Source organism: Salvelinus alpinus, chromosome 30, assembly GCF_045679555.1.
Source record: "Salvelinus alpinus chromosome 30, SLU_Salpinus.1, whole genome shotgun sequence".
Lineage (NCBI taxonomy): Eukaryota > Metazoa > Chordata > Actinopteri > Salmoniformes > Salmonidae > Salvelinus > Salvelinus alpinus.
This window is the reverse complement of record NC_092115.1, coordinates 34,470,189-34,498,069: the sequence shown is the minus strand read 5'-3', so window position 1 is coordinate 34,498,069 and position 27,881 is coordinate 34,470,189. Positions and strand designations below refer to the sequence as shown.

The following is a 27,881-nucleotide window of genomic DNA, read 5'->3' as shown; positions in this document are numbered from 1 at the left end:
GAAAAAATATCATTTCGGGGGTTCTCTCTGCTGGTAATAGTGGCGTGTCATTTTTGACCCTTAAGACAACACAAGGGTTAAAGATTGTTTTATAGTTAATATGTACTTTTTGTCATTATATACAATCATTTAAAAAAAACAAAAAAATACAAAATTGACAACTAAAAAAATGACTTATGAAAAGTTGTTTAGCACAATTTGTGTTTCCCGATCCAGTGTTTACTTTTTCGAAGGAGGTTTCTTGGCTCCCCCCTTAGCACCTCCTTTTGCACCTCCTCCTTTATCACCCCCTCCTTTCTCCCCTTCTCTACTCTTCTTCCCTTTTCCTTCACTTGCTTCTCCTTTCTTTCCTCCCCCTTTTTCCCCCTTTTCCCCTTTTTCTCCTTTTTTGTTAGCAGATCCCTCCTTTTCATCATCCTTTCCCTCATTGGCACCCTTGCCCTCTTTCTTCTCCTTGGTCTTCTTTCCCCCCTTTTCACCGTCCACTTTTCCTGAGACTGTTGTCACCTCTTCTTTTTTCACCACAACTACAGCTGGAGGGAGGACAAAAGCACAAGGGGAAACAATCACTTGGAGGCCGCGACAACAATGTTTGTTATCATCAAGACCCCTTCCTGCAATAATATGTGGTAAGCAAAATATATAATCCCGGAAAAGTGGGTCATAGTGTTTTAATGAATGTGCATCTGTCTCTCTACATTCTAATGAACGTAGCCTATTTTTTCTGCTAATGAGGTTTCATAAGTGTACTGGGCTGGTTGGGAAACAAATTATGGGGATTTTAAATCGACAAATATTTGATGAATGAAAGTTTCAATCTACCAGAAGGCTGTAAAGGACTATAGGCACGCTGCCCTTCACAGGATTTCATAATCCTGGTGATTGATAATGACAAACATCACAATCTAGATGGCCTCTACTGCACAACATCAAAATAACCATGTTTGTTCTATGCAATGAGTTTTGTTTGCTCCACCTCTGAGAACGAATTGAAATGTAAGGTGAACACAAGTCAAGGAATGAGACTTTACTACAAAGCAAATAGATCTAAAATATAGAGAAATAATTGAAAAGGTAGATGGGTATATCCCTTCCCGTAATCCAGCATATCCATACACATGTATGTGGATATCATTTTTTTCTAAGGCAAACATCATTTGGAGATAGAGGTTTACATGCAATCAGTTACAACCAAGCATTTGAAACAGCATTAAGACCGAGACTGTGTGCATGTCTTACAACATCCCCTCCAGGCATGAGAGGACTTCTACAATGAGAAATTCAACAGCTCCCACTTGTCACAATCTAGAGCTGTGAGGATTTCTGCCCATGCCTCCCTTCCTCCCCTCCATGACACCCATGGTGAACCCCCAGTGTGCTAGTTCCTGCTCTAGGGAGAACCACTGCTGAGAGGGAGATGATACTGCTGCTTTTTACCACACCTTCTTGGTACAGTAACAGGGGCAGACATCTGTAGACACTAAATAGGCCAGGCAGGCAAGGGAACTGCTTCTAGGGAAGCAGGGGTGACTGTCTTTTTACATCACCACTAGAGCAGTGGTCCCCAACTCCAGTCCACCAGTACCCTCAACAGCATACATTTTTGTTGTAGTCCAGGACAAGCTCACCTGATTCAACTCGTTGAGGGCTTGATGATTAGTTGACAAGTTGTCTGGGGCTACAACAAAAATGTGTGCTGTTGAGGGTATAAGACACACACAAGAACAGGAGTTGGGAAACATTGCACTAGAGAGTGTAGACATAACCCTTTTGGGTAACGCTTCACATGAAGTGTCTCATTTAATTTTGTGTTGATACTGTACCTTACATGGGTACAGGGTAGAGTAAGTACATTGTTAAATTCTGACTAGAAAATATTATCTGTAATACCCATCTGTGGAATGTGTAACACACATCATTTTAGATTCATGAACACACTCAAACGAATTACCGCCTCCTCTCACTCCAGAATTATTGCTTTAGATTTCAGATGAATGAACTACAAAATCCATCAAATTGCGCAAACAGTCAAATACAATCCACTGTGTGTACCCTCTACCCACATGTTCAGTTCCACTGTACCAGCCCATGTAATTACCGTGTAAATAGAGTCAAGCCACTTGATGTCAATTTTGACCACTTTCTCGTCCTCCATCCCGCTGTGACGTCCCAAGGCTACGACTCCTCTCGCTGATGGTGTTATTTTCTCAATCCGAGAAGACACACACTCACACAAAACACACTCTCTGGTGGTGATGTTCAGTCCAGCGGAGGCTGAGGTGCAACGTGCACGCTCACACTCCTGACCCCTCTACGCATGAGGATATCGTTTGGCAACCAGAATAACCCTCAGAATTAGTATTTTATTAGGCTCCCCCATTAGCTACTGCTAAAGCAGCAGCTACTCTTCCTGGGGTCCACAGAAAACAAAAAACATGACATAGTACAGAACATTAATAGACAAGTACACCACAAGGACGGAACTACATACATTTGAAATACAGTAAGTATACACGCTTTCACACATGCGTGGCTTCATAATCATGTTGTTCATAGACGCTATTAAATCCAAGTGGAACACACAACAACTAAAATAGAAATGCAATAACCCCTGACATGAATATGGCAACCTTGTTTCTATAGATACCGCCGCCCTTAATGGGTATCCTGGAGTGAAGTATAGACTTTTTACACCTGCATTGGGTTTCCTGGGGTAACATGTCATCTCTCTGATGACCCTATGCCTCTGTGTGGGACTGAGATGTGTAAGAAATATGTGCGTGTGGATCTGTGACTATACATGTGTGCCTGCGTGTGTTTGTGCTTGTGCATATGTATGCGTGCCTGTCCGTCCGTCCTTCCTGCATCTCTCTTACTGTATAGAGAAAGGTGTGAGGAAGTGAGAAGGTTGCATCAGTCAAGTGGACCCTGTCTGACAGACTGCCTCAGGAGGCTCTTGAACCACTAGAGAACTGACACAACTCAGAGCATGACAGATCAAAGTGGGCTGGAACAATGTCTACTGTTCATTTTAATAGCTTTATCCATATGACAAAGAATTGGGGGTGGGAAGTTGCACTTCGTCCCTAGTCCTCCCCTCAGCGTTGCCTCCTGTCCGGCATTTGCTCTACCATCTCCTAGGAATGTCAAATGTTCTCACAGACATTATCACTTTTATCCAGGCTGTCTGAAACAATATTGTTTTTAGGTCATGTAGGTAAAGTGGTGAGTAAAACATCTGAGAGTGAAGTTATGTCAGTGTTCTCAGAGACACTTTGTTGTAGATGAATTATTCAGTTAAACATTGTTGTCAATGCCCAGAATGGAATCTTATTGATCAGGAGATGCAATAACCACAAGTATATAGTAATAACTGTTTCTGTTTCTAACTGAATATATTCTCAATAATATGTTGGATTATATGGCCAGGATATTTGCATACACTCTCTCCACAAATACTTGCACACAGCAGCACGTAGCTATCACGTCAGGCGTTACAGAGTTGCATATTTTAAATTGCATACTTCACTCATTACTTAATTAGTGGAAGGGGGCCCTGGTACACTTACTATTTGCTGGAAAATTCACTATCTCTTGTGGATGAATCCAGGGGTAAACAGCTGTGTGGGGTTCATGAGTCTCCACGATTATAAAGCATATCTGTTGATCCTTTTCCTTTATAAATGCCAGACACCCTCTTTCTCGCTCTCTCCACTCTCTCTCTCCCTTTCGCTCTCTCCCTTTCGCTCTCTCCCTTTCACTCTCTCTCTCAGCACATGGTTGATACTTATAAGTTCACGGCAGAGGTTTTGCTGCGGAAATAAATGCATATTAACCCCAGTATCCCCTGATGCTGCATTATAATATACAGCTGGATGTGACATTATGTACTCTTTCACATAGATTATGATTTCTCTAATGGATTAAGCTTGTCTCTGACTGACACGCTCATTATGGTAGTAATCCCAATACACAGTCAGTCCCAAAATACATTTTATCCATAATAATTGTAAAATAATAATACAGTTCCCTCCTGTATTCCCTGTTCACCCATGACTGCATGGCCAGGCACGACTCCAACACCATCATTAAGTTTGCCGACGACACAACAGTGGTCACCGACAATGATGAGACAGCCTATAGGGAGGAGGTCAGAGACCTGGCCATGTGGTGCCAGAATAACAACCTCTCCCTCAACGTGATCAAGACAAAGGAGAGGATTGTGGACTACAGGAAAAGGAGGATCGAGCATGCCCCCATTCTCATTGACAGGGCTGTAGTGGAGCAGGTTGAGAGCTTAAAGTTCCTTGGTGTCCACATCACCAACAAACTATTATGGTCTAAACACACCAAGACAGTCGTGAAAAGGACACGACAAAGTCTATTCCCCCACAGGAGACTGAAAAGATTTGGCATGGGTCCTCAGATCCTCAAAATGTTCTACAGCTGCACCATCGAGAGCATCCTGGCTGGTTGCATCACTGCTTGGCAAGGCAACTTCTCGGTCTCCGACCGCAAGGCACTGCAGAGGGTAGTGCGTATGGCCCAGTACATCACTGAGGCCAAGTTTCCTGCCATCCAGGACCTCTATACCAGGATGTGTCAGAGGAAGGCCCTAAAAATTGTCAAAGACTCCAGCCACCCTAGTCATAGACTGTTCTCTCTGCTATCGCACGGCAAGCGGTAGCTGAGCGCCAAGTCTAGGTCCAAAAGGCTTCAACCCCGTAAGACTCATGAACAGCTAATCAAATTGCTACCCAGACTATTTGCATTGCCCCCCCACTCCCCTCTTTTACGCTGCTGCTACTCTCTGATTATTATCTATGCATAGTCACTTTAATAACTTTACCTACATGTACATATTACCTCAATTACCTCAACTAACCTGTACCCCTGCACATTGACGCTTTACCGGTACCCCCTGTATATAGCCTCGCTACTGTTATTTTTACTGCTGCTCTTTAACTATTTATTTAAATGTTTTACTTATCTATTTTTTACTTAACACTTGTTTTTCTTAAAACTGCATTGTTGATTAATGGCTTGTAAGTAAGCATTTCACTGTAAGGTTTACACCTGTTGTATTCGACACGTGACAAATCAAATTGGATTTGATTTTGATTTGATATTCCAGACCTATGTATGTCCATGTAAGCCTGTGTGATACTTCAAGAGGACAGATGGCATGTACAGAAACACACCCACCTGGATCAGACAGAAAGACAGAGATAAATGACAAGTACAGTATGTCAGTGAAAACCAACCTTAGACATGGATGAACTTGACATGGTGTGCAGGCATTTTTTCCCCCATACTAAAACATGCAATTCAACTAATAATTAAGACATTGTTGGTGCAAGGTTGAGACAAAAAGCCTGTGTACCTTGTAGCTCTCCAGGACCAGGGTTGGTTGTCATGGATGTTACTGTATAAGCATACATAAAAGATCATAGATATATTTATACAAAGCCAAGATTACAGAATGAGTCAGAGAAGGAGAAAGAGAGGAATGAAAAAACAACGAATGACAGCCGTAGACATGCAACATCAACGTCAGAAGCCTTAAGATTCATCTCTACTTTTTCATCATCCACATTTGCCTACCAAATAATGGACTTGCAGTTCTGTGTCCAATGTACAATCAATGTGCTATCGACAAGGATGAGTATGTCAACAAAGAGCATTTGAAGTACGTAACACATGCAACTATTACTCATCAGCAGGCAACATTCTCCACAATGTCTATGCCATTCTTTCTAGGAAGTAGCGATGCACGCTGATCTATTAAGTTAACTATTCTATTCAGCTATTCAATGCTTTTCTGTGATTTACTGAATCCTAAGCTGCATGTTCCAATGTTCCCTCTAGTGGATTGCCCTCTTTGTCAGAATATAAATAGGAATGTGGAGAGAGGGAAGGTGAGAAGAGATAAGGAAGAGGAAAAGGAGGGAGGTAAATCCAGTCTCAGGCTGAGTGAGGGGGGAAAGGAGAGAGGAGGAGGGAGAAATGTCATCCCGTCTCGGGCTGAGTGAGGGGGCCAGTGAGCTCCTCCTCCTCTCTCACCACTGGGAGCTGGCTGCTGCTGGCGCTGCGAGCCTGGACCTGCTCAGAGACCGTCGGGAGGGACGCAGTGTCCGGGAGAGCTGGAGGGACAGGATGAAGAGGAAGAGAGGAGGAGGGGGAGGGGGGGTGGAGAGTACAAAGAGGTCAGGGAGGAAATAGAGGGGGAGGAAAATAGGGAGGATGAAGAGAGGGAGGAGAGGGAGGTGGAAGAAGAGGAAGGAAAGGGAAGAACACAAGGAAGAGAGGATGAAAGAAAGGGTTTTGAGAGGAAGGTACAGGTCAAAGGGAAGGGATAGGGTTGGAAGATGAAAGATTGAAGGAGGAAGAAGTCAAAGAGAAGGCATGAAAGTTAGAACCGTTGAAAAGGAAGAGACAGACACTGACATAGAGGCACTATAGTTAAAGATATACTGTAAAGCCAATGGATGTATAGATATCCTATATTCATGTGGTCCTCTGTAGCTCAGTTTGTAGAGCATGGTGCTTCCAACATCAGGATAGTTGGATCGATTTCCGGGACCACCCATCTGTAAAATGTATGCACGCATGACTTTCATGCTGACCACACGGCTAGCGTCGCGTGCGCAAGTGTTGCAAAATAAATTTACACATACGGTACATGTTATTCAATCATTGCACCAACACTGCTCGCGCGTGCCAACGGGCATCTGCGTTGCTAAAATAGAACTCAGTTCTATTTGTGACACTGAACGTGGTGCAAGTCCTGCCTTTCCCATCTCCTCATTGGTTTATAGAAGCAGATACCCACGTGCCATCTCCTCATTGGTTATACCCATGTGGGTGGTTGAAAGAAGAACAGGTTGGTTGTGGTAATTCACCTTATTATGAAAGTTAGATGCCAATCGCCATATATAGTCCAAAGAAGAAAAAGCCTGGAAGGAGGAGAGATGACTAGAAACGATTCGGTTGACCGTTTTATGTGTGGATTAATTGTCGGAGTAGAGGACCTTGTGCATTTCAGGTAAAATAACAACTCAACATTTATATCCCACGACAAATTAGCTAGCAACAACAAGCTAGCTAAATAGGACAAATTAGCTAGCAACTGCAAGCTAGCTAGCTAAATTGCCATAAATGTTTAATGCTTTTCGACCTGTACCCAAATTAATATAATTGGTTCAGAGTTTGTTTTGATATTTCAACCTGTGTGTCGTGATCACATTTGGTGTGTAGGGACAAAATCAATTTGCGCATGATGCCGCACGCGCGCATCTGGTCTGGGCATGGTATAAGTCGCTTTTGACATATGTGTGTGCTAAATGGCATATATTATTTATGCACAGTGTACAAAACATTAGGAACACCTTGTTAGTATTGAGTTGCACCCCCTTTTGTCCTCAGAACAGCCTCAATTCGTCTGGGTATGGACTCTACAAGGTGTCGAAAACATTCCACTGGCCCATTGCTTCCCACTATTGTGTCCAGTTGGCTGGATGTCCTTTGGGTGGTGGACCATTCTTGATACACACAGGAAACCCAGCAGCGTTGCAGTTCTTGACACACTCAAACTGGTACAAACTGATACATTATTTGTCTTGCCCATTCACCCTCTGAATGGCACACAATAAACAATCCATGTCTCAATTGTCTCAAGGTCTAAATATCCTTATTTAAGAGAAAAATATATCTTAGCTCTGCATGGTTAGAATGTGATGAGCCATTAGCATAATGTGATGAAATCTGAGAGAAACATTCAAACTAATGAATACAAAAGCTGTCAGGGGCCCATTCGTGTTAAAACCGTGTCAAGCTGCTATTGATCTCCTACTTTATCAAAAACCCTAGCAGGTGACATTTCATCAATAGCATATAAAACTCACCCAGCAGTTCCCTGTCTACTCTCCTTTGAAAAACTCTCTGAAATCAAAAACAGGGTAGTTCTTAGAGTAGAGTAAGTAAATAAAAGGTGCACACATCTCTAGTTGAGGTGCTTACTAATGGAAGGTAAATGTTACAAATTAAAAATAAAGTCTCACACTTTAATCTAGCCTTGCTGTGGATTTTAAAAAAGTGCTAAAGTTCATAGGAAGTTGGGAGTAGGGGCTTTTGTCATAGGGAGTAGGGATGTCCTAAAATGTACACCACACCTATCTCCCAGGAACTGTTGTCATAGGCAATAGGGATTTCCTAAAATGTACACTGCACCTACCTCCCAGGGACTTCTGTCATAGGCAGAAGGGATGTCCTAAAATGTACACCACACCTTTGTCCTAGAGACTTTTGTCATAGGGAGTAGGGATGTCCTAAAATGTGCATCGCACTGTTGTTGAGGTAGAGAGGGTCTGAGAAGTGCATCACTTACCTCCTGGGATCTCTGTGAGCTCGTTGAGAGGAGGCACAGTCTCCAGTGTGTTGGCGTAGTCCTTAGCTGCTACTCTCTGAGCATGTCGCGCCTCAATCTCCTTCTTCGTCCTGGGGATACGGCATTTGAAGATGCAGCATAGGGTGATGACTTGCAAATGGAGAAGGTGGGCGAGAAAGAGAGAGATAAAAGATAAATGTATTTCCCATGTGGAATATTAGTTGCTTGTATCTGAAGTACATATGAATATGTATTGAACTAGACACTACTGTCACAACGCTGTCGCATAACAGTTTTACAGCTATTAGCATTTACAGTGAGCTACAAAAGTACTGGGACAGTGAACCATTTTCTGTTGCTTTGGCTCTGTACTCCAGCACTTTGGATTTTAAATGATCCAATGTTTCATTCATTTCAGGTTAAAGTGCAACTATCAGCTTTAATTTTGAGGTATGTTCATCCATATCGGGTGAACCGTTTGTATTTAGTCCCTTCATTTTAAGGGGCCTAAAATATTGGGACAAATTCACTTATGTGTATTAAAGTAGTCAAAAGTTAAGTATTTGGTCCCACATTCTTAGCCCGCAATGACTACATCAAGGTTGTGTCTCTACAAACTTGTTGGATGCATTTGCTGTTTGTTTTGGTTGTGTTTCAGATTATTTTGTGCCCAATAGAAATTAATGGTAAGTAATGTACTGTGCCATTTTGGAGTCACTTTTATTGTGAATAAGAATATAATATGTTTCTAAACACTTCTACATTAATGTGGATGCTACCATGTTTACGGATAATCCTGAATGAATTGTGAATAATGATGAGTGAGAAAGTTACAGATGCACAAATATCATACCCCCCCCCAAAAAAAAATATGCTAACCTCTCACCATTACAGTTACATGGGAGGTTAGCATATTTTTTTGGGGGGGGGGTATGATATTTGTCTTCGTGATATCGAGCATGTCGTGATATCGAGCATGTGATATGATATGTGTGCGTCTAACTTTCTCACTCATCATTGTTCACGATTCATTTAGGACTATCATTTAAAATCCAAAGTTCTGGAGTACAGAGTCAAAACAACAACAAAAAATGGTCACTGTCCCAATACTTTTGGAATTCACTGTATATTACTGTATAGTGACACTTCAATATCAGCTATTATCAGACTACTTTCCTTTTTGTTGATTCGGTCTCTGTCATGACATGGTTTAGTTATTACTGTTTAGATGTCCGATGAGTTATGACTAAAATAGAATGTCATTTTTGTCTTGTGTACTTTTGTCCTCCTCCACCCCTTATTGAACCATGCATCATGTGGTCGATAAAGCAAACATAAACCGACAATACCATGACCATTTGGAGCCCTCCCTCACAATAACCATCATGACAATTCAGCAAATGATATGCATTTCCATGTATCATGCGATCTATCTGTTCTGTATGCAAACTAGTTGGACTATGCAGACAAAAAGCTGAGCTGAAGCATTGTATCTTGACTGACTGACTAATTTGTACATTCATTTTACTAATGTGATTTATATAAATGGAATTGGAAGATGGAGGTTTGATGTGAAATTGCTAGGTATTTGTATATTTATGTAAATATTCATTTCATAAATAGTCTTGAATGTCTGGCAGATATACTACTACGACAGGTTTAGAGAAATACTTACTGACTGCTAGAATAAACATAGAGAAGATACCAATGACTTGCCATAACCGCAGTCCCCAGAATACGACTGTTTCTGAAGTGACTGGGTCTGGCTTCTTTGGGGGATCTGTCGGTAAAAGCTGTAGGGGGGGAAAAGAGACAATATTTGCATGAGTACATTATTGTGTCATCTAGACAGGTACTCTTCAAATCACTCTGCTGTTTGATAGTCTTCACGACAGAGAGTTAAATGCTATTTGGACAAATACCGCAATTGATGCAAATATCAATCTGATTGAGAGAATAACATTCTTCTCCTCCGCTCAGTTTCTGAAGAGACACACGGTGGCAAGACAATTGGAGGAAATACAGAAGTGTAAAAGAAAAATTGGTGTCACTGTAAGGATATGGAAAACCCTGAAACAGGGAAGAAGGGCTTGGCATAAAACCCTGAAATAGAGGATTCCGTAGATAATGCAGAATGTGAAGCATGCCAGTCGGGTGTTATCACTCGTGATCTCTTAGTCCTCTGAATATGTCAGTCAACCTGACGACACTAGTGGGGGAGTGCTACCACCTTAAGCCTAAAAAATGAACTTAAATCTGCCTCAAAAACCATCTCAACAATGGGTTGAAATAGAAAGATGACTATCTGAAAAAGAAAAAGGGAAAACAAAACAAAACAATAGCATTGAACTGAGCAAGAACATCAAACCACAAAATAGACCAATCTCTTTGAACACTAGACACTATCTCCTGTCTTGTTCCAATTTGTTATGTTATGTCGACTCTTTCACGTTTTTCATAACTTTGGCTGAAAAGCTGGTAATAAAATGCTGGAAAGCCAATGAATGCTGAGAAATACTGCAAGAACATAATGAAAACAAAATAATTCTCTCACTGAGTAAATGGCAATGATCAAGGAAAAGGAATCACACATCATGGCACAAAGAGTGAAGGTAAAAAAGGGAAAGACTTGAATGAATATTGTCTACCCCACACATACAGATGTTTGCAGGAGTAAAATTATCTTGCAGAAGGAGGATTTGATTATTCAACGAAAAAGTGAACATTTCTAACAAGGAAATTTGTTTTGATAGGCTACAGTAGGCTATAGTTTAGGTGTGAGATCAAGTGAGAGAAAGAGACTTGCAGTTTTTTTGTGAATTTATGTAAATCATGAGGCTCATTTAAATTTCCTAGGGATGATTTAAATAATACTGACTGGGGTTTCATACTGTAGGTCAAACTATTCATACACAGTACAAGACGCATTATGAAGAACCTATAAATATTAAACAACAAGACATTAATCAAGAAAGATAAGATATCAATGCTCTTAGATCTGCCTCAACGTTTGTAGTCCGCATCCTTAACATCACAATTAGGCTACAATCCGAGGTTATGCTGTATTATTAAGAATCATCATTATGATGAATTCAAAGCCCTGGTGATAAGCCTTGGAGCCCCCATGCAGTCTTTTTATTTTATTTTTAAATCATCACTAATACATTTCAAATAAATCACTGTGTGTATTTATTTCATAAAATAACCTTAAAATATTTTTGTATCATTTCCTTGAGCCTGTTATTGCCATTGAAATGCTCAGTCTGATTGTGTGGGCATGTTGATACAAATGTAAATATATTTACATACAAAGCCCTGATTGGCGGATAGGATTGTCTAGACTCTAGAGCAGTGGTTCCCAAACTTTTTATAGTCCCGTACCCTTCAAACGTTCAACCTCCAGCTGCATACCCCCTCTAGCACCAGGGTCAGCGCACTCTCAAATGTTGTTTTTTGCCATCATTATAAGCCTGCCACACTTGATACATTTATTAAACATAAGAATGAGTGTGAGGTTTTGTCACAACCCGGCTTGTGGGAAGTGACAAAGAGCTCTTGTTGGACCAGGGCAAAAATAATAATACAATAATAATCAACATTTTGCTCTTTATTTAGCCATCTTACATACAAAAATTGTGAATAACTCACCACAGGTCATTTTCCACACACAGTCTGTGCTTGTATTTAGTTTTCATGCTAGTGGGGCCGAGAATCCACTCTCAAATAGGTACGTGGTTGCAAAGGGCATCAGTGTTTTAGGAGCGCAATTTGCCTAGGCACAATACTCTGAGCGCAGCCCTATCTAGAAATCTGGCAGTGGCTTCTGATTAAATAACATTTTCACAGAACTGCTTGTTGCAATTTCGATGAGGCTCCATTGTTCAGATATCAGTAAATGGACTGGAGTCATGGCATGAAAGGGATAACGAATCCCTTTTTGTCACATTTGTCACATGCGCTGAATACAACAGGTGTAGACCTTACAGTGAAATGCTTTCTTGCAAGCCCTTACCCAACAATGAGGTTTAAAGAAAATACCTCCAACAAAAAAAAAATACAAAAAAAGTTAGAGATAAGAATAACAAATAATTAAAGAGCAGCAGTAAATAACAATAGCTAGACTATACACAGGGGGTACCGGTACAGAGTCAATGTGCGGGGGCACCGGTGTCGAGGTAATTGAGGTAATATGTACATGTAGGTAAAGTTATTAGAAGAGGGTGGGTGGGGGGGGCAATGCAAATAGTCCGGGATGCCATTGATTAGCTGTTCAGGAGTCTTATGGCTTGGGTGTAGAAGCTGATTAGAAGCCTCTTGGACCCAGACTTGGCGCTCCGGCGCTCCGGTACCGCTTGCCGTGCGGTAGCAGAGAGAACAGTCTATGACTAGGGTGGCTGGAGTCTTTGACAATTTTTAGGGCCTTCCTCTGACACCGCCTGGTATAGAGGTCCTGGATGGCAAGAAGCTTGGCCCCAGTGATGTACTGGGCCGGACGCACTACCCTCTGTAGTGCCTTGCTGTCACGACTTCCACCGAAGGTGGCTCCTCTCCCTGTTCGGGCGGTGCTCGGCGGTCGTCGTCGCCGGTCTACTAGCTGCCACCGATCCTTTTTCCTTTTCTTTTGGTTATGTCTGTTTTGTGTTGTCACCTGGTTTTATTTTGGTTAATTAGGGGGGGTATTTATCTCGGCATTTCCTTTGAGTTTTTGTGCGGGATTGTTTTCGTTTACTGGCAACACACAGGTGGTAAGGGCATCTAACAACACATCCGCCACACTGATCCTCAACACGGGGGACCCTCAGGGGTGCATGCTCAGTCCCCTCCTGTACTCCCTGTTCCCTCATGACTGCACGGCCAGGCACGTCTTCAACACCATCATTACGTTTGTTGATGACACAACAGTGGTCGGCCTGATTACCAACAATGATGAGACAGCCTATAGGGAGGAGGTCAGAGACTTGGTCAGAGACAAGGACAACAAACTCTCCCTCATCGTGATCAAAACAAAGGAGATTATCATGGACTACAGGAAAAGGATGATCGAGTATGCCACCATCCTCATTGACAGGTCTGTAGGGGAGCAGGTTGACAGCTTCAAGTTCCTTGGTGTCCACATCACCAACAGGAACTTGCGAAAAGTACAAATCAATCCCAGAACAACAGCAAATGACCTTGTGAAGATACTGGAGAAAACAGGAACAAAAGTATCTATATCCACAGTAAAACGAGTCCTATATCGACATAACCTGAAAGGCCGCTCAGCAAGGAAGAAGCCACTGCTCCAAAACCACCATAAAAAAGCCAGACTACGGTTTGCAACTGCACACTGGGACAAAGAAGAAATGTCCTCTGGTCTGATGAAACAAAAGTAGAACTGTTTGGCCATAATGCCCATTGTTATGTTTGGAGGAATAAGGGGGAGGCTTGCAAGCTGAAGATCACCATCCCAACCGTGAAGAACAGGGCTGGCAGCATCATGTTGGGGGGGGGGGGGGGGGGGGGGGTTTGATGCAGGAGGGTCTGGTGCACTTCACAAAATAGATGGCATCATGAGGATGGAAAATTATGTGGATATATTGAAGCAACATCAAGACATCAGTCAGGAAGTTAAAGCTTGGTCGCAATTGGGTCTTCCAAATGGACAATGACCCCAAGCATACTGCCAAAGTTTTTGCCAAAGTTGTCGCAAAATGGCTTAACTTCTTTGATATAGGGGGTAGCATTTTCACTTTTGGATGAATTGCGTGCCCATAGTGAACTGCCTCCTACTCTGTCCCAGATACTAATATATGCATATTATTATTACTATTGGATATAAAACACTCTGAAGTTTCTAAAACTGTTTGAATGATGTCTGTGAGTATAACAGAACTCATATGGCAGGCAAAAACCTAAGAAAAAATCCAAACAGGAAGTGAGAATTCTGAGACTGGTCAACATTCAACTCATCGCCTATTCAATTCCCTGTAAGATATGGATCTGTTTGCACTTCCTACGCCTTCCACTAGATGTCACAGTCTGTAGAACGTGGAATGAAGCTTATGCTGTGTTGTGGGGCCGGATGAGAGGGGAATGAGTCAGTGGTCTGGCAGATTGCTAGTTCCTGGTCACGCGCTTTCCTCATGATATCGCCTTGCGTTCCATAACTTCTACAGACATGAAGGAACGCTCCGGTTGGAACGTTATTGGATATATATGATAACAACATCCTGAAGATTGATTCTCTACTTAGTTTGACCAGTTTATTCGACCTGTTATATAACTTATTGAAGTTATATTTTTGTCCGAGTTTGCCTGCATCTGCGCGAGCGTTTGGACATGTGCACTAAACATGCTAGCAAAAGTAGCTACTTAGACATAAGTAATGGACATTATCGAACAGAACAACGATTTATTGTGGAACTAGGATTCCTGGGACTGCATTCTGATGAAGATGATCAAAGGTAAGGGACTATTTATGATGTAATTTCGTATTTCTGTTGACTCCAACATGGTGGAGAAATGTTGTTATTTTTGAGCGCCGTCTCAGATTATTGCATGGTGTGCTTTTTACATAAAGTTTTTTTGAAATCTGAGACAGCGGTTGCATTAAGAACAAGTGTATCTTTAATTATATGTAAAACATGTATCTTGAATCAAAGTATATGATGAGTAATTCTGTTATTTGACATGGCTCTCTGTAATTTCTCTGGATATTTTGGAGGCATTTCTGAACATGGCGCCAATGTAAACCGAGATTTGTGGATATAAATATGCACATTAACGAACAAAACATAAATGTATTGTGTAACATGATGTCCTACGAGTGTCATCTGATGAAGATCATCAAAGGTTAGTGATTAATTTAATCTCTATTTCTGCTTTTTGTGACTACTATCTTTTGCAGGGAAAATGGCTGTTTTTTTGTGGCTATGTACTGAGCTAACATAATCGTTTGGTGTGCTTTCGCCGTAAATCCTTTTTGAAATCAGACATGTTGGCTGGATTCACAACATGTGTAGCTTTAATTTGGTGTCTTTCATGTGTGATTTCATGAAAGATAGATTTTTATAGTAATATATTTGAATTTGGCGCGCTACATTTTTTCTGGCTTTTGGCCAAGTGGGACGTTAGCGTCCCACATATCCTAGAGAAGTTAAGGACAACAAAGTCAAGATATTGGAGTGGCCATCACAAAGCCCTGACCTCAATCCTATAGAAAATGTATGGGCAGAACTGAAAAAGAATATACGAGCAAGGAGGCCTACAAACCTGACTCAGTTACACCAGCTCTGTCAGGAGGAATGGGCCAAAATTCACCCAACGTATTGTGGGAAGCGTGTGGAAGGCTACCCGAAATGTTTGACCCAAGTTAAACAATTTAAAGGCAATGCTACCAAATACTAATTTAGTGTATGTAAACTTCTGAGCCACTGGGAATGTGATGAAAGAAATAAAAGCTGAAATAAATCTTTATCTCTACTATTATTCTGACATTTCACATTCTTAAAATAAAGTGTTGATCCTAACTGACCTAAGACGGCGAATTTTTAAATTCGGAATTGTGAAAAACTGAGTTTAAATATATTTGGCTAAGGTGTATGTAAACTTCCGACTTCAACTGTAGGTGTTCCTTTTGTCCAGGTGTGAAAAGGCAGTGTGGAGTGCAATAGAGATTGCATCATCTGTGGATCTGTTGGGGCGGTATGCAAATTGGAGTGGGTCTAGGGTTTCTGGGACAGTGGTGTAGATATTAGCCATGACCAGCCTTTCAAAGCATTTCATGGCTACATATGTCATTTCGGCAGGTTCTTGGGCGCAGGGACTATGGTGGTCTGCTTGAAACATTCTAGTATTACAAACTCAGACAGGGAGAGTTTGAAAATGTCAGTGAAGACACTTGCCAGTTGGTCAGTGCATGCTCGGAGTACATGTACTCGGAGTTCACCTGGTAATCTGTCTGGCCCTGCGGCCTTGTGAATGCTGACCTGTTTTAAGGTCTTACTCATATCGGCTGCAGAGAGTGTGATCATACAGTCGTCCGGAACAGCTGATGCTCTCATGCATGTTTCAGTGTTACTTGCCTCGAAGCGAGCAAAGAAGTTATTTAGCTCGTCTGGTAGGCTTGTGTCACTGGGCAGCTCTCGCCTGTGCCTGCGTAATTGCGCACCCAGCTCACTCAGGTGCTTTGCTATATCACATTTCACATTGTCTGTAAGCTTGAGTTAATTTGCACACCAAAAATCATACAATGACTCAGCCCCTATTACAGGGGCTGAGTCACTAGCTTACTGGCTTACTGGTGCTATTCCATGCCGTCCCTAGGAGGGGTGCGTCACTTGAGTGGGTTGAGTCACTGACGTGATCTTCCTGTCTGGGTTGGCGCCCCCCCCTTGGGTTGTGCCATGGCGGAGATCTTTGTGGGCTATACTCGGCCTTGTCTCAGGATTGTAAGTTGGTGGTTGAAGATATCCCTCTAGTAGTGTGGGGGCTGTGCTTTGGCAAAGTGGGTGGGGTTATATCCTGCCTGTTTGGCACTGTCCGGGGGTATCATTGGATGGGGCCACAGTGTCTCCTGACCCCTCCTGTCTCAGCCTCCAGTATTTATGCTGCATTAGTTTATGTGTCGGGGGGCTAGGGTCAGTCTGTTATATCTGGAGTACTTCTCCTGTCTTATCCGGTGTCCTGTGTGAATTTAAATATGCTCTCTCTAATTCTCTCTCTCTTTCTCTCTCTCGGAGGAACTGAGCCCTAGGTCCATGCCTCAGGACTACCCGGCATGATGACTCCTTGCTGTCCCCAGTCCACCTGGCCGTGCTGCTGTTTCAGTTTCAACTGTTCTGCCTGCAGCTATGGAACCCTGACCTGTTCACCGGACGTGCTACCTGTCCCAGACCTGCTGTTTTCAACTCTCTAGAGACAGCAGGAGCGGTAGAGATACTCTTAATGATCGACTATGAAAAACCAACTGACATTTACTCCTGAGGTGCTGACTTGTTGCACCCTCGACAACTACTGTGATTATTATTATTTGACCATGCTGGTCCTTTATGAACATTTGAACATCTTGGCCATGTTCTGTTATAATCTCCACCCGGCACAGCCAGAAGAGGACTGGCCACCCCTCATAGCCTGGTTCCTCTCTAGGTTTCTTCCTAGGTTTTGGCCTTTCTAGGGAGTTTTTCCTAGCCACCGTGCTTCTACACCTGCATTGCTTGCTGTTTGGGGTTTTAGGCTGGGTTTCTGTACAGCACTTTGAGATATCAGCTGATGTAAGAAGGGCTATATAAATACATTTGATTTGATTTGAAAGACCAGTGTGTTGTCCTTGTTAATCCAGACAGAGAAGAGCTCCAACTTCTTAATCATAGCCTCAGTTTTGTCCCGCACATTGAATATAGTTGCGGAGAGTCCCTGTATTCCTAGATCCAGATTATTCAGGTGACAAAAAACATCACCCAGATAGCCCAGTCGTGTGAGAAACTCGTCATTATGCAAGCGGTCAGACAAGTGAAAATTATGGTCATTGAAGAAAACTTTAAGCTTGTCTCTCAATTCAAAAAAATGTGTCAATACTTTGCCCCTTGATTACCAGTATGTTGTAAAAGCGTTACATGGTCGCTGCCCATATCATTGCATAATGCAGAAAATACACAAGAGTTCAGGGGCCTTGCTTTAACAAAGTTAACCATTTTCACTGTAGTGTCCAAAACGTCTTTCAAGCTGTCAGGCATTCCCTTGGCAGCAAGAGCCATTGATTTTATTAGTCACTCTCACTCATATTAACATGGCAAAAGTAATGCAAAATATGTAGAATTTCAGGAAATTTGCTATACAACTGCAAAAAAATGATCTCCATCCCATGGCAAAATGTGTAGAATTGTAGGTAATTAACTGTAAAATTTCATTTTCTTCACTCCACCGTCAAGAGGGGGACCACTAAAATGTTTTGCCCTCGCCGTGGGTGGGCCCCCCAACCAAATCTCGCCTAGGGCCCCCAAAACGCTAGGGCCAGCCCTGGAGGTATCCTTCCTGGTGCTCCTCTATCACGCCTTGTTTTGAAGGAACAACAAGCAGGGATTACATCTAGCAGCCCCATAGTTCATGCGTACAGATCAATATATGATGGGTCAGGATACGGACACTTATTAAGTTTCCTGTCGTTGTAAACAATCTCATCTCACAGGACAATACATCTGGGAAGAGGGCCAAACAAAACTTGTGCATTAGTCAATATGACTTTCAAGCAAATGGGGCTTTTATGTGAAATATTAGATAACTATTTATTTCTTGAAATTCAGAGTGCAATAATTGAAACATTCACAGAAGGATATCCTTTCAGCAAAAACAATTTCTATAGATTTTTTTCAGTACAATTTGATTGAACTTGGCAAGGAGGATTCAAGTGTCTGTGCTTTTCCAATAACAATCTAAATGGAATATTACAGTAAACCATTTGACCAGTGCAATGTCATGTTACGGTCATAGAAACCAGATGGGAACAATGTAAAACTTTGACCTTATCAAAACATTGATTGACTATCGTCCTGTGGCGTTAACTTCAGTCGTAGTGAAGTGCCTTGAGCACTTGATACTCACACGTCTCAGGTCTCATGTGGATGGAGCCCTCGACCCAATACAGTTTGTATACAGGAAGAACAGATTAGTTGACGATGCAGTACTGACGGTTTTGCGCAGTGCCGTGAAACACCTGGAGAGGCCTCATTCTTATGTGTGAATCCTTTTCCTGGACTTCTCTGCTTTTAACTGCATTCAGCCTCACCTTTTCTGTGACACTCTCCCACCTACAGGTGGACCCCAGTAATACCTTGTGGGCTCTGGACTTCCTGCTGAACAGGGGGCAGTATTTCAAGTTCAACAACACAACATCCCTTCTTCTTTGTACATCTACCGGTTCCCCCCAAGGAACTATCATCTCTCCAGTGCTATTCTTCATATACACCAATGACCTGAGAGGCTCCGACAGGGACTTCTTGGCAGTGAAATATGCAGATGACACCTCCCTTGTCAACGGCTCAGATAACACACTGCATTACCAAACAGAAGTTAACAGGGTTCATCACTGGTGCAATGACAACTACCTCACACTCAACTTCAACAAAACAAAATAACTGGTCATTGATTTCTAGAGGATGGCAGACCCAGTGAGCCACCTAGTCCTGGGTGGTGAAGAAGTAGAGAGAGTGGGGAGTTTGAAGTACCTGGGAACCATCAGGAACAGCACATTCTCTTTTAATTGCAACGCTCAGAACATCAATACAAATGCCAACAATGACTGTATCTCCTCTTGGTTTATCTGTTTCTCTCTCCCTCTCTCTCTCTGATAGAGGAAACTTGCTGAATGGTCAAAGAAATCATAGTCAAAGCTTTTCTTTTAGGCTTTTTATAGAAAAATAAGTTGTGGATGCTTTGCTAGCAATAGACAACAAGAAATCGACAGGGGCCGACCAATTGGATCCCGGTCTGCTTAAGTGTGCAGCGCCCATCATTGTTGGCTCAATAACCCACTTTAAAAAAAAAATTGTTATCAGGAAATATTCCAAAAGTATGGACATTTCCGCTACTCCATAAGGGTGGGGATAGTAGTGATGTTAATAATTGTTGCCTCATTACAAGGCTTCCGTGTCTAGCTAAGATTCTAGAATCCTTGGTAAATGTACAACTTTGCTCTTTTTTGATCTGAGGAATGTATTTTGAATGTAAACCAATCAGGGTTTAGGCCTGGGCATAGAACTAGTACAGCAACCACTTTAGTTGTTGATCTTGTCAATGCTTTACACACTAAAATGAAATGTGCTGCTTTGTTTGTGGACCTTTCAAAAGCTTTTGATACTGTTGATCATGCTATTTTATTGAATAAGTTGTCCTCAATAGGCCTGAGCTCTGACGCCTGTTCATGGTTTCATGACTATCTTAGTTACAGAACTCAGGCCATCGTAATTGATGGGGTTAAGTCTGAATTTCTTGAAGTGCTTAAAGGTGTACCACAGGGGTTGGTTTTGGGACCTGTTCTCTTCACTATTTATATATACACCATTGGTCAATCTGTTAAAAATTTTTTACTTTATCTGTATGCGGATGATGCTATTATGTCGGCTATTGCCCCGACTTTTGATCTGGCTGTGTTAAAACTACAGTCAGATTTTATAGCTATGCAGGAATTCCTTGCTGATTTAAAACTTGTGTTTAAGATGGGCAACACAAAATAGATGTTGTTTTTAAACTCTTGTAAGAATGTTTCAGATGAGCTACATGTTCACTCAATATATGGTTCTCCAATTGAAGGTGTTCCTGCATATAAACACTCAGGCATTTGGACTGACATGGATTTGATGTTTAAAAAACATATAGATGAGCTGGTTAAGAAGGTAAGATTAAAGTTGGCTTTTTCTACAGAAACAAATTGTGCTTTTCTCTAAGCAGTAGGAAGCAGATCAGTCAACCTTTTTATCTGATCTTAGTTATGGTGATATTATGTATCATTGTGCAGCTGTTACTACTCTTAAACCTACCATAGTGCCCTTTGTTTTGTTACAGGTGACAGTTGGGATACTCATCACTGCATCTGATATCAAAATGCTGGCTGGACTTCGCTAAAGATCCGTAGATCTCTACATTACTCCCCTTTTTTTTTTACAAGGCCCTACTTCATGAACTTTCATGTTATCTAACTTTTCTGTTGAAGCATAGAAACCTGAGTTGCCTAAACCGTTCACAGGATTGGTTATCTCTTGATGTTCCTAGGGTCTCCACCGAGCTAGCTAAATCTGCTTTTAGTTTTAATGCACTGTATTGTTGGAACAAAATTCTAAATAATGTTCTGGTGTCTTTCAGGCAGATTAGAGTATTGATTGGCAAATTATTTGTAGAGGAATGTACAGTTTACATACACCTTAGCCAAATACATTTGAACTAAGTTTTTCACAATTCCTGACATTTAATCCTAGTAAAAATTCCCTGTTTTAGGTCAGTTAGGATCCCCACTTTATTTTAAGAAAGTGAAATGTCAGAATAATAGTAGAGAGAATGATTTATTTCAGCTTTTATTTATTTCATCACATTCCCAGTGGCTCAGAAGTTTACATACACTCAATTAGTATTTGGTAGCATTGCCTTTAAATTGCTTCCCACTTCTGACACCAATGTAGTGAATTTGGGTTAGCTTGGACCTGGACTAGAACCCTAGTCCAGCAACTGTCAAGCCAACACCTTAACCGTTAACCCAACACCTAGCAACCTTTTGGCGTTGTTGTTTCAATATGATGGCAATGGGTACTTTAATACAATTATTGTGAATACTCATATTAATATAATAGTTTGATTCATTAAAATGTTTACATGTTTTGCAAGAAGAACGATTTCCCTTTAATTCCTGTTTACATGGACACATCTGAAATCAGGCTTCCTGATGGGACTTTGATAAATGCAGAAAATCGCCAATCAAAAGAAATGTTCTACCACAGCAGCCATGTGTTCGGACATGTGAAAACTATTTCTAATATGCATACTTTCAGTTTTTCCAGACTTACTTCACTTCTGCAAAAAAGGGAGGCTGGCGCTGCTGGTACAAGCACATGTGCAGATCAAATACACTGCTGGAACTCTGATCAGGGGGTTTATATGTCCTAGTAATTTGAAAGATTGCTCAGAAATCCAGGTTTTTTAATTGGTGTTTGCTTACCTCGATTATGACCTTATGCCGATTATGATAAGCAGAGTACGGTCTTCTAATGCCATAATGAGTTTAACCCTCAACTACCAACATATTTTACATACATGGATTACCACCTGCGATAATTTTGAAATAAAAATGTTAGAAAACCGTATGTTATTTTAGCAAAATTACAGTTAATGTGGATACCCGGTAAAACAAAATATAATTTCCCCCTCATATAATGTGCATCTTCTTTTCAAAGTACAATCCACGTTAGTACTAAAATCCAGATTTAACATAATTTGATTGTAGTATTATCATATTTAGGTGGTAAACATGACTGCCATTTAAAGGGGCAGTACACTAAAATGTTTAATATACTTCATTTTATTGACAAAAAGTGATTAATCCATTGATCCTGAGACAATGATAAAAAATATGGCTTAGTTTTCTTTATTTACTTACCCCACAGTGAGCATTAGCATCGTTGCAAGTGAAACAATGGGAGGGGTAGGGCCTAGGCAGGATGCTTAAAAAAGCATCAACAAGCATGCCCCAAAATACCATAACAAGTTGCACATATATAATATATGAGGGTATTATTGTTATTTTCCGTAGAATAACTATTTTACGGAGAATGCATACCAATACAGCACTACTGTATGTGTACATTCAGAGGTGAGCTGGTTTCTGTATTTCTGTAGGTTAGCTGGTTTCTGTATTTCTGTAGGTTAGCTGGTTTCTGTTAGCTGGTTTCTGTTTAACCAAGTAGTTATACCACTGACTGACATTTCTGAGCTGTTTTGACTGCAACTACGCATATACAGTGGGGCAAAAAAGTATTTAGTCAGCCACCAATTGTGCAAGTTCTCCCACTTAAAAAGATGAGAGAGGCCTGTAATTTTCATCATAGGTACACTTCAACTATGACAGACATAATGAGGGGAAGAAATCCAGAAAATCACTTTTTTAGGATTTTTTATGAATTTATTTGCAAATTATGGTGGAAAATAAGTATTTGGTCAATAACAAAAGTTTATCTCAATACTTTGTTATATACCCTTTGTTGACAATGACAGAGGTCAAACGTTTTCTGTAAGTCTTCACAAGGTTTTCACACACTGCTGCTGGTATTTTGGCCCATTCCTCCATGCAGATCTCCTCTAGAGCAGTGATGTTTTGGGGCTGTTGCTGGGCAACACGGACTTTCAACTCCCTCCAAAGATTTTCTATGGGGTTGAGATCTGAAGACTGGCTAGGCCACTCCAGGACCTTGAAATGCTTCTTACGAAGCCACTCCTTCGTTGCCCGGGCGGTGTGTTTGGGATCATTGTCATGCTGAAAGACCCAGCCACGTTTCATCTTCAATGCCCTTGCTGATGGAAGGAGGTTTTCACTCAAAATCTCACGATACATGGCCCCATTCATTCTTTCCTTTACACGGATCAGTCGTCCTGGTCCCTTTGCAGAAAAACAGCCCCAAAGCATGATGTTTCCACCCCCATGCTTCACAGTAGGTATGGTGTTCTTTGGATGCAACTCAGCATTCTTTGTCCTCCAAACACGACGAGTTGAGTTTTTACCAAAAAGTTATATTTTGGTTTCATCTGACCATATGACATTCTCCCAATCTTCTTCTGGATCATCCAAATGCTCTCTAGCAAACTTCAGACTGGCCTGGACATGTACTGGCTTAAGCAGGGGGACACGTCTGGCACTGCAGGATTTGAGTCCCTGGCGGCGTAGTGTGTTACTGATGGTAGGCTTTGTTACTTTGGTCCCAGCTCTCTGCAGGTCATTCACTAGGTCCCCCCGTGTGGTTCTGGGATTTTTGCTCACCGTTCTTGTGATCATTTTGACCCCACGGGGTGAGATCTTGCGTGGAGCCCCAGATCGAGGGAGATTATCAGTGTTCTTGTATGTCTTCCATTTCCTAATAATTGCTCCCACAGTTGATTTCTTCAAACCAAGCTGCTTACCTATTGCAGATTCAGTCTTCCCAGCCTGGTGCAGGTCTACAATTTTGTTTCTGGTGTCCTTTGACAGCTCTTTGGTCTTGGCCATAGTGGAGTTTGGAGTGTGACTGTTTGAGGTTGTGGACAGGTGTCTTTTATACTGATAACAAGTTCAAACAGGTGCCATTAATACAGGTAACGAGTGGAGGACAGAGGAGCCTCTTAAAGAGGCTATGAGGAAAATTACAGGCCTCTCTCATCTTTTTAAGTGGGAGAACTTGCACAATTGGTGGCTGACTAAATACTTTTTTGCTCCACTGTATCTAAGGTCATTTTGATTTTATACACGATCATACCTAGTTATAACCAGTTAAAGACGAGTGCTCCGTGCAGGTGATCTGTCTATCAGGTCGAGATCACTCCAATTGGTCCCCTTCCACCCACTGAGGATATGTAAAACTTAATATGTCTCCAAAGAAACCTGGATTCAAATAAATACTTTTTTATATTTGCCCTAGAATAAATACTTGTTATAGAGTACACACCAATACAGCTCTCTGTGTAGATTCAGAGCTTATCTGAGTTCTGTATTGCAGTTCTATCAAGTAGTTATACAATTTTTTTTACACAGTCATAAACAATAGATGGTATAGAAAAATACAATCTTAGGCAAGTACATGGGGAGCTATATCTGTGCAGATGATCTGTCTATCTAGTGGAAATGACTGATACAGGTCCCCCTCCACCCTCTGGTGATATGGATAAGTTGTTATTATGTCTCCAGAGAAAACTAGATTCAAATAAAGGTCCTATATCAAATTACTATAGGCAGAATTAGGTGTTTTTGACTGGGGTCAACATGACCCCAAAGTCCATATTGATACAGTAACATTAAACAATGATTTGAATTTATTAAAAACAAGTTGTTTGACAAAGTCATGAAAAATTCAAAGAATTTAATTAACCACTTTTGGGCTATACGATTAATAATATCCCTATGGGTCAAAATGACCCCAGTTGGTAGTTTGAGGGTTAATATTGAATTATTAGTGTGCATGTAAACGTACTTGGGGCCCCGGTCAAACTCTTCTGGGCAGCGTACATGTTTTTTTATTAATTTTTATTCTTCCATGAGGTTTGTAGGTCAACTACTAAAAGACCATTGCCTTGATGTATTGTAAGAAAAGTGTTCTTCTTGGAATTGTTTCTCAGTGTTTCTTGTGTCATGATATGTTGTCTCTCATTTACAGTGTGACAGACAGGCGTGGTTCCGAAAAGGCACAGAATCAATACAGTGCACAACTTTTGACAAAAGCTCATCTACACTATATTCCATACATATTGTACTACTTTTAAACTAGGCGCCCTTGGGCTCTGTACAAAGAATAGGGTGCCATTTCTGAGAACAGCCAGAGCTGTGTGTTAGATTGGGCTCTTTTGGGAGCTGTGTGTTGGAGCTGATTGGCTTTTGTGAGTCAGCATGTTAAAAATATGTCATGGGCCTGACCTTGGCTTTCTTCTCACCAAATCTCCACATTTCAGTGTACTGTTTGAGCATGTCCTCCATCTGCCAAGGCCATCAGGGGCATAGGGTGTTGTTGCCAAAAAACAAAAACAAATCATACATTTTGACTAAGATTGTTTGTAGCCTGATATGACTTTACTCTCAAGTGTAATGGCACTTTAGCAGGGGGGGGGGGGGGGGGGGGTAATATGTTGGCCCAGGGGACAAGAGATTGTAACTCTGCTGCCGTTAATACAAAGTAGTGAATTCGTAGTAGTTCACCATGATTATGTAATACTTAATGTCCTCACTCGCTCTCCTATTTTATGTGTTGGGATTAGTGGATAAGCCAGAACTTTGGTAAACATATTCAAACAACAGATCCAGTGAGAGAGTTGACTCTGGCTGAAGCTTGCAGTTGCTATGGATGTTGAAGTTTCAGTGTCAAACCTGCCTCGAGACACATAGGCTTAGTTGAGATAATTCTGTCCTAATAGAAATATTCAAACTGAACCAGATGTCTTTCTTCAAGCAAGTACACATCACAAAGGTCAAATAGGGGAATGATTATGTTTGTGCTGTTTCATTGCATGTACAAGTGGGAAACCTGTACATGTGTGAGATGGATATATATATATTTTTTGCATATCCCAACTCCCTCTGAGAGTGGGGTCACATCCAGGGATCAGCCATTATTGATGGCAGCCCTGGAGAAATTAGGGTTAAGTGCCTTGCTCAAGGCCAGATCGGCAGATTTTTCACCTTGTCGCCTCAGGGATTCAAACTAGCCATGTGCATGCCATTTTTATTTTTCTGTAATTTATCTAAATAAAAAGAATATATCTCCAAGACTTTCCATTACTTAACTTTTAGAAACATAATGAACTCTCCCTCCTAAGTCAAATGAAAAAATATTCGTTTTAACAATCTGAAAATAAGACAACCCAGAAACTATACTGGAACCCACAATTCCAGTAATTGCTTTCAAAGACAATTATTATAGATCTTGGTTCCAATTTCCAATTTCTTTACTGCATTCAATTTCCCCCCATAATTCAGCTTAAGACATTTATTTTATCCATGAATCAGCTTTTCTTACTGGATCTGTCACTCCTATATAAAACCCTCTGCTGAAATCTTCTGAAATCAACATCTGAATATTAGAGACTGTGATAAATGCAGATCAATGCAGTTGACCACCTTGGGAAAACTATGAGAGAACTCTCGAGTTTTCAGAATTGATTTATCCTTTGAAGCAAAGTCAGGGATATACTGTACATCAATATCCAAGCTGCACTTCCTCACCTGAGGATTTCATCACTAAACGCCCACAAACTTCCAACGTTGCTGACCCTGCTGGTGCAGCATATTAACACAGAAATGATTCAGTCTCATCATTCTCTCTTAGTAATTGTGAGTCTGGGTATCCGTCAGAGAGAACAGTGCATGTGTTGTCACTATTTCCAGACAGATGTTTCTGAAACTTTCATGTCTATTCTCTGATCTAGCGTGGAATACTGCTGCCTGTTTTGTACAACACCCTGTACGCAGTACAACATGAGGTCTCACATTTCAAAACAATGCATTAGTGCTATTAAGAGCCTGCCACGGTATTTCATTTCTGACACCAGGGATTATGGCATTGCTCCTGGCATCCGAAAATACAAATGGCGACACATGGTGATCGTTACATATGCACATGCTGTAACAACCCGTCCATGCTACTCTGGGAAGAACACTACACCATAAAATATTTTTAGCTACTACACATGTAGATTGACTATTGTCTATGGGGCTGGCCAACACCATAGCTCTATAGCGAATAAGCCCCATTTATTAATCACATGAAAACAAGCAACCATCCTTTAAACAGTGGAGGGAACGAGTGGGACAGACACCCACACCTCCGTAAGCAGGAACCCGATGATGAGCCTCTGTGGACAGAGACCTGTATGAACGAACGCGTTCTTACCTCTGGATCCGGGACCTGGGAGAGCACAGCGGAGATGCAGAAAGAGAGCAGAGCTGCTCCCAAGCCCAGCAATGCCGGCTGGGGAGAGGAACACGAAGAAGGCCGTTCCCCGACTGCCATTCTTTCCCCCTTACTTTCTCCCTGCAGGCTACAGCTCCCTGCCCCCTCTCTCCTCTCCTCTCCTCTGCCTGACTGGCTGGGTGGCTGGGTGGCTGTGCTACCCTGGACAGGACCACAATGGCCCTGGGTGATTGATGGTCAGTGAGGGCTGCTGGCGGGGACAGGGGGCGTCCTCTCTCCTCTCATCTGGTGCACTGCCTCTGCCTCTCCTACCCTGTTGTCTTCCCTCCCAACACAGAGCACCGTACACCACTAAATACATCACACCATCTTCCTGTAGGCAGTTCCAC

The 27,881-nt window shown here is 41.6% G+C and overlaps 1 protein-coding gene across 2 annotated transcripts; it reads right to left on the bottom strand.

Moving 5' to 3' along the window:
• Positions 1–71: 71 nt before the first annotated feature.
• LOC139559967 (transmembrane inner ear expressed protein-like) lies at positions 72–27,881 on the bottom strand. 2 transcript variants are annotated; one of them, XM_071376464.1, is made up of 4 exons: positions 27,472–27,881; positions 10,062–10,179; positions 8,387–8,536; positions 72–533 (listed from the first exon to the last, which is right to left on the bottom strand). In XM_071376464.1, the coding sequence occupies exons 1-4, from the start codon at positions 27,589–27,591 to the stop codon at positions 220–222; spliced, it is 702 nt and encodes a 233-aa protein (XP_071232565.1). In that variant the 5' UTR covers positions 27,592–27,881; the 3' UTR covers positions 72–219. The 2 variants fall into 2 exon arrangements, with proteins under 2 accessions (XP_071232565.1, XP_071232567.1); XM_071376466.1 differs by lacking the exon at positions 72–533 and adding an exon at positions 2,344–6,143 and having other exon boundaries at positions 27,472–27,875.

Bases quoted from the DNA above. Each gene is read 5' to 3' on its own strand.
- LOC139559967 (XM_071376464.1), bottom strand. From the start codon at position 27,591: ATGGCAGTCGGGGAACGGCCTTCTTCGTGTTCCTCTCCCCAGCCGGCA. The intron at 8,537-10,061 runs GTAAGTATTTCT...TCCATTTGCAAG, and splicing joins TATGTTTATTCTAGCAGTCA to TCATCACCCTATGCTGCATC. The intron at 534-8,386 runs GTAAGTGATGCA...TCCTCCCTCCAG, and splicing joins GCTCACAGAGATCCCAGGAG to CTGTAGTTGTGGTGAAAAAA.